Source organism: Protopterus annectens, chromosome 10.part0 (genome assembly GCF_019279795.1).
Source record: "Protopterus annectens isolate FY-2018-M chromosome 10.part0, PAN1.0, whole genome shotgun sequence".
NCBI classification, from domain to species: Eukaryota; Metazoa; Chordata; order Ceratodontiformes; family Protopteridae; genus Protopterus; species Protopterus annectens.
Window position 1 is genome coordinate 1446792829 of NC_056744.1, and position 14417 is coordinate 1446807245.

Genomic DNA, 14417 nt, shown 5'->3' on the forward strand with positions numbered 1-14417 from the left:
ACGTTAAAAATAGCAGGTTTGCAGTCTGATCTTTCGTTTGGCAGTGGTGAACTCTATCCAGTTATTTGGTTTGAGTCTCTTTTTGTGGCGTATATATATATATGTGTATATATATATATATATATATATATATATATATATATATATATATATATATGTGTGTGTGTGTGTGTATATATATATATGTGTGTGTGTATATATATATATATATATATGTGTGTGTATATATATATATATATATATATATATATATATATATATATATATATATATGTGTGTGTGTATATATATATATATATATATATATATATATATATATATATATATATATAGTAAGTAAAATGCAACAATTGTACAGAGAGCACATTCTCTAGGCACAATAATGCCCTCCAGGGTGTGTGTTGATGCTTAATTAATGCCCTTCAGGGGTGTACATGCCCTCCGCTATATATTAACACACACCCTGTCGGGCATTATTGCTTGCTTGTAGTTTTTGGTGGGTTAGTTTTATTGAGGCAGTTGCCACTAAATCTTCCTTTTCCAAAAAAGATTGTAAAGTTGCCCATTATTTTCATGGTTATTCCTCCAAGTCAGCTGTCACTTAAAAGTTATTTTTTCTGTCTGTGCACCCTCATGTCTTGGTACTTTACACTATAAACAGTTGAAAACTAATTCCTAATATTTTACTGTGGAAAATTGTGCCCATGTTGAAGCAGGCTGAGAATGGTTTTTGCAATTTATTTATTTTTGCTTCATTTATGAGAATGTTTGTTTTTAGTGAAATTCAGAAACTAGTCTTCACATGTTTTAGTTGCTGAAGTTGTAGTTATTGTCTAACTGCCAGATGATTATTGGAGTGTTGCTGACTGAGTTATCTGTTTGGTGTTTATTGCTCATTTATGTTTACCAAGCCTCATGACCGAGAAGATGAAGCTCGGACTGTAACCCACGTGACCCAGGTGCAATTAATTGCATGACTTCTGAAAAAGTTGGTTGGAGACTGAATGCATGTGAGCGACTGATGCCAATTCCTCCATTTGTGTGCGTGTGTGGCGGGGGGGGGGTCTTGCCCACCACATTAGCAGCATTTACCATTGAGTAAGTGATGGGCTCGTACTCTTACATGTAGCACGTAATGCTGAACTGGAGTGATGTAGGCGATACTGGTAAACTGGCTTGCTATCTATTGCCAGACTTTCCTCCAGGGGAATGACTGGGCCGATCAGGCTTCTCAGGAGGGAACATATGGGTGGGGAGAGCTCATTCCTGATTCGGGGTTGATTGTCTATCACCTTTGGGGCACAAGTAGGGGAACCACACAGACACGGATATACCCTGTTGTCCTTGTAAAGTCTTGCACCTTTAATTCCCTGTGTCTGAATTGTGAATGAAATAGCTCAGTCAGCTAGTTTGATTATCAAGCATTAAATATATAAAATGTGTATAAAGGGATTCATGACAAAGCATTAGGGCCACCATACCAAAAGCAGATTTACTTGAACTATAACAGACATAAACAAATTAAAAAAAAAAAAAGTGTTTGTGAAGTGGGCAATCCTTCGGCACAATCCTCCTCTCCATGAGTGCTCAGTTATGGAGAAAGTGCAAGTGCCCTGTAAGAGGAAATGTGTTCCTAGATCAACTCTGCCACAGCTAAAGCAGAAGTTGAGCTACAGTTCAGTAACCCATGAGAAAAATGAAATTGTTAAAAAAAAAAAAAAACATTAGATGTAAAATTCCACTCAAATACAGATACATTTGCAGAAGCCTATATTGGTATTACTGACTCTGCATTACTGTAGCATTAATAGATGCAATCAAAGTACGCGCTACCAATATGGAATATCTTTGCCGAGAGATATGTGCATTGCATTACTTTGAAATGTGACATTCGATAACCTGTGGATTAAAAATCTGAAGATGAGCGAACCCTTTTTAAGGATATGTGTTATTTATCTCATACCTTAAGTTATAGAAAGCTTCACTAAAATAATAGGTGAATGCAATAGGAAGAACATCATTTAACCGTACATGGGAAATGTGCAGAGTCCCACAAAATAAACTAGACTGTTGTGGCTTTAACTCATTTCATCCTAGTGATACCTTGAGACGCCTGCAGGTGTTTCTACTAGTTGGATCCTAGTGTCGCCTGCAGGTGTTTCTACTAGTTGGGTCCTAGTGTTGCCTGCAGGTATTTCTACTAGTTGCGTCCTAGTGTCGCCTGCAGGTGCGTCTTCAAATAATAATTCCAAAACCATGTTGCATACAAACTATTGAACAGTTCCATCTTAAAGCTTACATGGTGGGCAGCACAAACTGCATGGATGCCTGACCTCTGTGTTTTGCTGCGTAAGAGATACTAATTATTACTCATAAACTGTTTATAATGACGTAATTTTAATAGTCTAAGTTGACAGATTATTTAGTAAAATGTATTGCGTTGTAATTTTAATATATTTTACTAAATCTCAACAGCCATGGTGCACAGACAGAATTGCCTAGCTTCATACAAACAGTCACATAAGGACAAACAAAATGATGAAGGCAGTGCATGTGTGGCTGTGTAGCTTGAGTGGTTAGTGAGGTATTTTAGTTTACACATTACAAAAGTTGTATTTTCTGTGTTTATTATGACTTAAATCATTTTAAGGCCTAGAACCTAATGAATGTCAGTATTGTAAAGATTGATTTGTGCTGAAGTTTACCACTTGTATTTCTTTAGTAATCCCTACAGCTGCAGGGCTATGAGCATTTGTTTAAATGTGAGGACATAACTTGACTTTTGTCAAAAAGCCTAGGATGCAATCATTGGAAGTTAAGGGTACAAAGTTCCTGGGCCCCATTGGTGTGAATGAATAACGTAACATTAATGTTGAGGCCCGCATAGTAATCTGCAAAGGTCCAGACAGCCTGTAAATGTTTCATCCTTTTTTGCATGTCTTTGTGATTCTTAGTCAAGTTGTGATCTAGAAGTGAAACAGTCTTTGCTTATATAACAAGTGAATTCATGTTGATGGGAAGGTTGATTGTTACAAATCTTAAATGTTGTAATTTACAGAAATTGTGGAGGGGTCTCAGTAAAATACGGCACTTATTGTACTCTTATGTCAACTGACCTGCAGTGGGTAAGCACCCCCCCACCCCTAATATGATGGGATAGCTACCACCAACTTATGTGCTAAGTCTAGTTGCAAAACTGTGAGGAAGGGAAAAACTCATCACACAAACCACGATCACATAGTGTATTACCCATGGAAGGGTGTAAATTCATCCAGTCATGCTTCAGCGGTTTTAATGCCATCAGGGCACAAGTAACAAAGCTGTTCATCTGGTCAGTGGATTGGGCCACCTGTAAGACAAAGGTGTTATGGGTTTTAGCCCCAAGGTTGTCCTCAGAATATGATGCTACTTTGTATTCATTAAAAGCATATTTGTTAAGTATATGCATCTTTGCTGTGGCTTGATTGTAAATGAAACATGAGATTCATCCTAAGCTTTGGAAAAAGACTTGATACTTTCCTGGCTGTGTGCCGACTGCTCTTCAAGGGCTTTGGGAGCGGATTCACATTTATTTGGTTCATTGGTTGGTTGCTTATTTATTCATTTATCTATATATTTTTATTTATTTATTTATTTATTTTAGGATGAAGAAGAGCCAAAGGGAGAGGGTTTCAGCCCAGATGGGGGCTATATTCCACGGATCCTATTTTTGGGTATGAGCTTTATCGTCACTTGCGAAATAAGAGCTTATGACATCTTAAAACTTACAACTTGTTTGATACAAGGTTGTGCCAAAACAATATTAAAGAATACAAAACTCAGAGGGCTTATAATCGTAGCGCTAAAACTCTTAATGATAAAATAAAGTAAAAGAAAACCAAAGATGAGTGTTTCCAAAATGGAACTTAGTACTTTTATTTGCTGTAAACCATTAAATGATATACTGGCACTTGCTGCATAAAAGGCATTTTGACACTGAAATGCAAAACTGAGTTGCTTTGCCTTTTACACTGAATGAGCAAACACCATTGTTTTACACAAAGCATTGTGCTGCCTTCTGTTCTGAAGTACTCCCATCTATAGTTTTATTTTGCTATGCAATAATAACAGTTTAGCTTGAAAATTAAATTACTGACAGAATTTTGCATGGAGCTAATCCGTTAGTCTTTGTATGGTGTTGTATTTGTAGCCTTAGTAAAGAATGCTGTGTTTGTGGAGCATGGCTAATTGCGACATAATTTGTTTATTTTACATCGCCTTACACATTTTGAAAGGAAGTGATCCATAATTAGCATTTCTATCTCAGTCCCTTCTAGGTGCGCTGCAGACAACCTTAAGCACCAAGTTTGGGAACCTCTTTTTACTAATTATGGCCTTGTTAATTGTGAGTTATATAGTGGTTGATACTGTTTTTAGTGTTTGTTGTAAGTTTTTTTTTTTTTTTTTTAAAGGATTGTGACAGCCATGAAACAAATGACTGACTGGTGTAAACTGTCTAGACATTTTCTATCTAAAGATTAGTACCTGAAGTGTCTTATACCCTGGTGGAAGATCACCTTGTCTGTCTCCTTTAGTAGTATTGCACAAACTCAACAGAGGTGATTCTTCATCAGGCCATAACCGTAAAGCAGAACGGTGTTGAAACTAGGAATACAATACTTCATTCCTTTGTGGATGTGATATTATTTCATGTCTTGGAAAATTCAAATTGGGATCATGTGGCTGGGCCACAAATAGCCCACCTGCTCAACAGCCAAAGTATTACCCTATGAGCCTGTAAGAAGCACTTGGCTGTTGTGCACGGGGTATCAGGGTATCTGCTGCTGCTTCACCAGGACACTCCCTTTTTGAGCAGCCAGAAGCATAACCTATCCCTGAAGAAAGAGCAGAGGCACAGGAAGACAGGGAAGCAGAAGAGGATTGCAGTTAAGGACCCATTGGGAAGGAACATACCTTAGTGACCCTTCTCAGTTGGTCCTTAACCCATTGGGAAGGGACATGCCTTAGTGACCTCACCAGTCCTGCTTTGCCTTAGGAGCTTTGGTTCCAGCGATGCATTGTCATTGTCTTCTTCCAGTCCCACTCCTATTGCAACTTAGTCTCACCGTTTGCATGAATGATGTGCACTGCTTTCATCAGTGTCTCTTCTGAAGTTAGTGAGACCTCCAGGCAAGCACCTGCAACAGATGTTCATCTAGCACATATTTCAGATGTGAAGGAAGAGCAGTCCTTCCTTAAGTCATCCTAGTTTCAAATGCTTTGGAAAGACCAGTCTTGATTCAAGTTTCTAAGCAAATACCTGCCCACATGGATGGGCCTCAAATTCAGTGTGAGGTCATTGGCTGAGGACAAAGCATTTACCTTACTGGCAACTGTCAAAGCCTCTTCTCTGTTCCACTCTGAACAGTTTGTTGAGGAATACGTGGCACATGGAATAAAACGGCCATTAATGTTGAAGTAGCTTCCTCAGCTAAAAGAAAGACCATTCCACCTCCCCAGTCTTCATAGACTCTGATTTGGATGAAGCAGACCTGGCATATTGCAGACAGATGCCACCCATAGGGTATGATGGCACAGCAGTACATCAGGCATTCTGCTAAATGATGCCTCTTTGGGGGAGCCACAAATTCTGATGAGGGAGCGTATCAGATGGGGATTGAAAGAGGCCTCAGGTTCACATAAAAAAATACTTAGACCCATCTGGACATTGAGAGCCTAGAAAAGTGACTGTTCCTCTGTACTACAGACATTTGAGGATGCTTTTGAGAATACATACCTAAAACTGGGCTTCCACTTTCCTTGTCCGTAAGACGTTTGGTTATTACAGGGTGTAGTACATTTGTTAATACCTTTACAGAAATGCAGTTACTGATTGACAGAGATCTCTGGGCATTGCTTAGACAGCCTGAGCTGAATCAAGGTTTCAACATCCCTCACTTATAAAAAGAAAGATGGGGCTGTAGACATTTTTTCAAAAGACAACTTGTACATCACCAGCCCTGGCCATTTAGAGTAGTAATATGAGAGACGCACATGATTAAATATCCAGAAGTTCTCCAAAGACAAGTGAAGGATATAGCAAATCAAATTCTTGTTGAGACTGTAATAGATGGTATGCGACAGTGCACCTAGATGGACTTTAGATGGGAAAACAGGCCATTAAATGTGTTAATGATGCAGTTAATGCTAGCAACAGCTGGGTTTGTCATCTGTATGGATACTTGGCTTACAGTCCATTCTCTTCTTGATAATGGTAAGGGGCAGCTCTTGAATGTCCCTTGGACAAGGAATTATTACCCCCCCCAAAAAAAAATAGAAATGGAGGAGAATGGGAAAACTGTGGTGATGGGCACCCTTTTCATCTACCAGCCCCAGGGTACAAAAACAAACCAGAATCCACAAGAAAAGATTGACCACAAACTGGAACCAGAGTGGAGAATCGCACAATGGAATACAACCAAAAGAACTTTGTTGAAAACCATTCACCCAAATAAAATTGATAAAATCAGAATGAAGAACATGTTAAGCGCTTTCGGTACCAATTTTATGGATCTTCCTTAGAACAACTAAAACAGAATACTTGATTTAAGTAGCATAATTTCACCATCACATGATTTGAATTCACCACTGAAAAACTGTCTTCCATTATACAATTAAGCATCAGTGTTTTAATTTCAAAATAGAAAACACTGAGCAACTATCATTGGGCTCTGAGAAATTCATTGCATCAGAAATTATTTGCCGCTTTAACTCGCATTTTAACAGATTTTCATCCATAATTAACTCTCTGGGCTCATTATTGACTTGTTCCAGTGCAATGAACATAAACGGGTGTGTTCCAAATTCTTTAACATGCTTAAACAATGCATTAGTGATCTTATTGTTTATGTCCAATAAATCTTTATATATTCGTTCCTTCAACTTTTGAGACATTTTACCTATATAAAAGCCTAGACGGGTATTACATAAAGCTGCATGTACTAGATTTTTAGAATGACAAGTAAAATGACCTTTAACAGGATACTGTTCATCCCTAATTTTAAAATGGTCTGTACAAAAAATATATGCACGTTGTGAACAGCTACCACATTTTGACATACCCACCCTCTGTATAGTTCCTATTCTTTTTCGACCAGTATTGGCTTCCAAAAATTCTTTAAATGCTTTGTCCTTAGAAATAATTAATGGTCTCTCACCCACTAAATTTAAGACTGAATGATCGCCTTTAAATAAACTCCAGTTTTTATCAATACATTTCATAGTTGCCTTACTATCCAAAGTATAAGTCATGATAATAGCTTTGTTATTAAAATTTGTCTTGTCACCCTCCTGAGTTGGTCTAATAGAACTTGAAATTAACTGGTTACTGTTCAGGATAGGAACAAAAAAACAGACATTTCTTTTAGTGACAACTGCATCTTTGATATTGTTAAAATAGACCAAGGATAGCCCCTCCTGTTGATCATTTCAAGCAATACTTTGCATTCCGAGATAAAAACAAACAAAAAAAAAAAAAAAAACAAAAAAAAAACTTCATCCTCTATCTTTCATGCCAATCTCACCATCTGCCCCTTTACCACCAGCTATTTTTTGGTGAACTGGGTGCCAGCTAGTGCAATGAGGGTAGCGATTAGAAAGTGTTTTTTTTTTTTGTATGAATATTAAAACCATAGTGATTTTTGATGTAATCTTTGGTTAGTTCTACTTGCCAATACACAATCCTATCCTTATGGCATGTGTGTGAAAATTGCAAAAAAATTTACAGTATTGGTATAATCCAGTTGCAATAATCTCAGTAGTACCCGTCCATATTAAAAATATGTCATCCAAAAACTGGGTATACAGTTTCCATCACTCTCTGTACTCTATGTTGAAATTATACTGAGCTTCCCATTTTGCTAAAATATAATTGGCAAAAATGGGGGTGCAAGCAGCACTCATGGCCACCCCTTTTTATCTGTTTGAAACACTGACCATCAAAATAAATTGTTTTTCAAGACTATTCTCATAAGGGCTGAAATTGCATTCATCTTATCAGCCAAAAGTAATCCTTGCTCAAACATTTCTTCTTCAAACCACTGGAAACCACATTCATGTGAAATAGAATACAAGTCATGCACATCAGTTGTTACAAACATGGCATCTTGTATAAACTTTCATTTATTTTACTTAAATGCCAGGAATCCTTGCATAAATATAGTAACTTTTGTAAACCATCTTTTGAAAGTGTAATCAGTAAATTTGGCAATATAGTAAGTTTTAACCCTGGTAGTGTCCACTATTGGTCCAAGGGGGGGGGGGGGGGTTCTACATATTTTTATGCATTTTGGGAACTACGAAAATACCTGCAATAACAGGTGCGTTATTTGACATATACGCAATTTCATCACCATCTAGTTGACACTGAAGTAACATATCTTCTAGTTCCATATCAATACTAGCATAAGCCATATATATTTTGTTATGTGAGACTTCCATATAGGTATCACTAAATAACACATTCATGCAACAAATATAGTCAGTTTGATCCATTATGACTAACTCACCCCCTTTATTGGGTTTCATGACCCGGATACTGTTGTTCTGACAGATATCCTGAAGTAAACGTACATCTTTTGTGGGCATATTATAAAACTTGTTGGTACATGGTTAATTTAAAATGCTCTTTATGTCCAACTCGCATGCCTTCTCAAAAACTGAAATATTATGATGTAAAGGCGGGTTAAAATAACTCGCTGTATGTAAACACTGTTTGAGCTTACCTGCTGTTGTGTGGTCCAAAAACCATATAGCTAAATTAAACTTGCGAGTATACAATTTTAAATTGATTATGGCGTTAATGTCTGCCCGTCTTGGCAGAGACAAATGTAAACCCTTTAGATAAAGTGTTAGTATGTTCAGTGGTGAAATTCTTATTAGCAACATTAAAAAGTTTAAAATCTTTACTATCGTTGAAAATTCACGCTTATTTTATTAATTCCATTAGCTTCATCCAGCCATGAATTCACTGATGTCTCCTCTGATAATTCCGGTAATTCTCCATTTCCACTTCCTCGCTGTCCTGTTCCCTGTCTGAGGACATCCGCTGGTTCCTGCTCTGTATCCACTCTGACCTCCTGACTTCTAGTTATGCTAAAGGGACCAGTGTCTCAGAGGATCCCCATGCTGTGAAACAGACTCCCCATCCATGTGAAGCAGAGTTCATCCCTAAAACCCTATTTATGTAAACTTTGCCAGTAGATGGGAAGTTGGAAATTCACCCCAGGTTGGCCCGCTTGTCTCCAGTAAACAGAAGTAGATAGTAATGCCCTAAGTAATGCACCCCCGACACACAACCTCTAGAAACTTTCTAACCTACACCCATGATACCTAGGGATAGAACTGGGTTGGATTAAATGGCTAGGATTATTAAGGCCCCAGTGGTTGTTAGCCTAGCATATATCTATCAATCTAAGTGTTATCTTCCAGTTTTGACATTTGTAAATGCTCTAAGTTACATGTACTTCTGAATCCAGAGAGTACCCATGGCTAGGTTCTCATGAAAATGCTACAGTGGTGTGTCAAAAACACATGGGAACAGCATAGATATCCATTGGAGAACATATTACCACTTAGCTCCTTCATCAAGAGGAAATTCAGCTAGTGATCATGAGATGTTGGACAGCCTGGAGAATTGCTTTGTAATCCTGGAAAATCTACACACCCTGATCACTGATGCCTCCGGCCTAACTTTGGTGTGGGGGGAGTGTCTTATTGCAAGGTTGAGAGTGCAGGACTTGTGCAATACCCCCACAGCAGAAAGAAAGGTCAGTATAAACAGTTTAAAAGGTGTGCTGGCATTAATTATGGTTGCATAAGCAGTCAAAACTGTGTAAAACACAAGTATGCTGAAGGGAGTGGCAGACAACAGTAAGGTGGTGATACGTATGTGGAGGGCACCAACTCATTCCTATCTCACAGATTAGCAGTGATAGCCCCAAACATAACTTGTCTGCTAGGTCTTCAGGTCTTTTCCTTCATAAATTCCTTCAGACATAAACTCTGTGATGAAGAAGCTGACTTCATCCAGCCTCCAGGGACGCTGTGGAAGTAAAGATTTTTTTTTTTTAATCTTCATTCCTACTGTTGTATAACTAAACCATATTTATGGTGTTTACAAAAATAACAGCTAAATCTACTCCTGTCCACTTCTGAAGTTCATATCACAGCACTTCTTGATACGGTGCTGCTACTACTTTGGCCATTTATCAACATAATTATTCTCCAGAGTATTCTTAACTGCACTTAAATGATGGATAGCATTTCAGTAAAGAAAATAAGTTTGTTATTCAGCGTCCAGTTCAGCCTTCCAGGGGTGAAAGCTGCATAATATCCATTTGCCGTATTTTGATTACCCCCACCCTATTCAGCGTCCAGTTCAGCCTTCCAGGGGTGAAAGCTGCATAATATCCATTTGCCGTATTTTGATTACCCCCACCCTATTCTTAACCTTTCTGTAGTCATTCATGCTGTGACCTTTATTTTCATCTTCTGTAACATTTTTAGTAAGTCTCTCAAACTTCCCATTTTATTCCTCCCTGTATTCCTTCTCTTTAGCTTTGGTAGCAGTGGTTGACTCTCTACGAGTTAGATGCGACCCAAGAGAGTGAGCCTACCCGCATTCTAAATGCTTCAATCTGTGAACATGCAACACTGTGTGTATATTACCTTTTGACAGTATATGGCTGAGCATAGCACTCTGCCTTTCCAGTTCACAACTGTCTGTTACCTGCCTCATACCAACCTTTCTGTCTGTACTTCAGTGTCCAAGACTTTCATTTTTATCTTTTAATATAATTTACTTTTATCATTACTTTGCTTAGCTTGATCCTAAAATAATTTTTAATGAGCAGACTTTGGAAGTCTTAACACAGTTCCTATAAGGACATCACCATTGGGCTCCTCAACAGAGTCAAGGAAGCCCATTGTTTCATAGCTAATGAACAACATTTTAATAGGGCAGTACTCATGACCATCCTACTCTGTCAGTGTAATGGGCACAACTGGTATTAACTTATGACTGACCACTAATTTCTTTGTAGTGTTATCAGCCTTGCAGCACTACTTAGTCTGCCTTGTCCCATTCAAGCCAGTAGCACTTGGAATGCAGGTTACACACAATACTTCTGTTGCTTTGCTGAAACTTGTGTTATTGAATTGAGTGTACTGTGATTAAGCACATTAAATTTGATAAAATGATAAGCTGTACAAGAAATACAAATAACTGGTTTTATTGTTCAGTCGAAAAGATGTTCACACATTTTTTTTTTTTTTTTTTTTTAATATTCAGCTCTAGGCAATTGCTGTCCATCCTTCCAGCAGTTAGGAATGTAGCTGATTCCCTTTGGGTGTTAGTGATATCTTTTAAACCATTTAATACACAGCTTTCAGTAAAAGCATATACATCAGTCAGCCATCAGGACAAATCACCCTGCTGAAAGTCAGAAACTCACATGAGTACCTCCCATCATTTTGTAATGTATGTCATCCTTTAATATACTCTTAGCATACGTAACACTAGCATTGCCTAATTCTCCACACGTTGGGCAGTACAGGTACCATTTTGCTCCTAAGGAAAAACAGTAACCGAAAGTCTATATGCTGTATGTAGACCAGCAGAAGCAGTTTTGATTTTCATTTTTACTGAACATTACTTTGTAAACATTTAAGCAACCTATGAGCAAGTATGCTTATTCATGTTTTCCTGTCTAAATGTTACATTTATCATCAAGGTGCTTTCTTGGTAACAGTTTTGAAATATCAGGGCGGCGCAGTGGTGCAGCGGTTAATGCTGTCGCCTCACAGCAAGAGGTTCTCTGGTTCGATTCTCGGCTGGGGTGCCTTCTGTGTGGAGTTTGCATGTTCTCCCTGCGTTCGCGTGGGTTTCCTCCGGGTACTCCGGTTTCCTCCCACATTCTAAAGACATGCGTCTGGAGCATTTCTCCCCGGGCCTCCGCTGAAAACAGGATCTGTGGAACCTAGTCGGACTTTCCCGGTCAACAAATGTTAAATAAAATAATAAAATAAATAAATAAATACTTGGCAAAATCAAAATATATCAGTCTGTACATACAAGTTCAAAGACTTTGCTTGTTTAGGAAATAAGTCCAATCACCATTTCTGAGCAAAAATAATAAAACCATTTGCTGTAATAATAATGCTTAGTTGATAGTTGAGGGTAATCCTCGTTTCATAACTGTTTAGGAAAAAAAAGCAATACTTTAAATATGTTTAATGCTCCATCATGTTATAGTTCATTTTAAACCTCACATTTTATTAGTTACCCCTTCTTATGTCTTAAACTAATAATTAGCAAAAGGAAAATCGGTGCCTGCTCAGTTATTATACAAGCTTCACTAATTATAATTGATTTGAATAAACTCTAATCCATAACCTTATTCCTTCTGTGTAACATGTTTGCATAGGTAGATAACTTTAAGGATTATAATTGGATCACAGACTGCAGCCAGTTTGTTAGTGTCTGTAAAATGGAATGAAGAAATTTGCCTCTGGCGAAGATGAATGAGAGACTCATTTTCACCTGGCGAACATGTCTCCCCCAACTCCTGTCTACTTTGAGCCTGTCCCCCAGGTGACTCTAATAAGCAAAGCAAACTCCTGGATGAATTCAAGGCATGTGATACCAGCTAGCATTCCTTTGCTCATCTCCAGTTTCACCCAGCTACAGAACTGGATTTGGTCTGTCTGGTAGGCTCTTTCTTTTAGTCCAATATTCCATATAGTTCCCCTTTTCCTCCCTCAGCATGGTACCCTAATTGTTTTTCTTGTATTAAAGACAGAAGCAAATAATTCACCAGCTCCTTCTGTACCTGTTTTGCTACACTTCCACCACCAATAGCTTGGCTGTTCCCTCTTATTTCCTGTGCAGTATATTAGAATCATGTGACCATGCTTCTTTATAGTAGTTATAACTTTCTTTTCAGCCTTTTACTCTCATGGTTAACCCTCTTAGCCTAGGATTATTTTTCTTTCTCTCCCTCACCAGTTCCAGTTTTTATAGGACCTGTATTTACCATGATGATCTTTCATCTCTCCCTGCTGAACCAGAGCGGTTTCCTTTGCCTGTTACATTCACATTGCCCATCTTAAACCATTCCTTAAATCTGCCCCATGGCTCTTTAACCCCTTATACCTTTCTAATCCCCATGTCCTCTTCTATTCCTCACCTAAATTCCCTGTTGTATAGCACCTTTAGTCTTTTTTGAATTAACAGGCTGCATTGACCCATTGTCACTTCCTGTTAGAAATGCTTTAACTCTTCTGTATCCCATATGTGCTGCTTGTGACCACATACATGATTTTGTTACTTGATTATCAACTTGTATAATGTTTTCCTGGTCATGGGGACTCCTTTTCCATCCCCCATATCCTTCAGTCTTCCTTTGGTAGATGGAGATCCAAATGACTACTTCCCTTCTTGCCAACTTAGTCTGCCAGGGAGGTTGCTGCCCTGTTTCACTCACTCACTCACTCACTCACTCACTCACTCACTCACTCACTCATCGTGAGGTTGCTGACCTGTTTCTCTCCTCTGTGTCTATCTGTGTGTGTCTCTCTCTCTTTCTCTCGCACTATGTGCTTTCTGGTAGATCGTGTGTCCATTAGTAATCCCCAGTCTCTCTCTCTCTCTCAGGCTTACTTGCACTGAATTTACTTCTGCTTGTGCCTCTACTATTTCATTTCCCCCTTTCTGACTTCTTCCCCTCCATCTTGGCTTTACTTTTTGTTTTATCAATTGTACTGACTTCATCCCCCCCCAACCCGCATTTGCAATCTTTTTTCAATCTGTTATTTGTTTTCATGTACTTCTTGCTGGCACTAGTAGTATCTCGGAAAAGGGGGTCTATATCATTTAATCAAAGTTTTATTTCAGCGAATACCTCTTTGTCAAACCCTTTCTATATAACGTCCTATCTGTCGAAGTCATCAGTCATCTAACTTCCTTTATCAAATTTTTTTTGTTGGCTAACACCAGGAACATTGCTAGTGCCATCTAAACCCTGCCCACCATGCAACAATCGGTGAGATTTAATTAATGTTCATACCAATGGTGGCATGAATATTCAATCTATTCCTAGTTCATGCTTTTCATCAGTGTAGTGTGATCTCGAAGCTGGTATATTTAATTTGCAGGGGGTGAGGGGGTATGGGGGGGCATACCCCTTCCTGCAAAATGAAGGAGAAACGGTGCTTGCAATTTTTAATTACTGAGACTATGCCCATTTTTGAGCAGACCAGTCTGCAAGGTAGTATAGTTATACAAGCTTGAGAAAATATTAACATTAAAAGTTATAGTACTGTAACTTTTTATTTAAGTTTTTTTTTTTTTTAAATATTAAATTTTAAATACTAAATTA

At 38.2% G+C, this 14417-nt stretch overlaps 1 protein-coding gene across 1 annotated transcript in view; it reads left to right on the forward strand.

Moving 5' to 3' along the window:
* TXNDC12 (thioredoxin domain containing 12) overlaps positions 1 to 14417 on the forward strand; it is a 312355-nt gene that overhangs the window by 256589 nt on the left and 41349 nt on the right. Inside the window, exon 5 of the mRNA XM_044086072.1 lies at positions 3644 to 3713. Within this exon, the coding sequence (XP_043942007.1) occupies positions 3644 to 3713 (70 nt within the window). The remainder of the gene's footprint in view (positions 1 to 3643; positions 3714 to 14417) is intronic.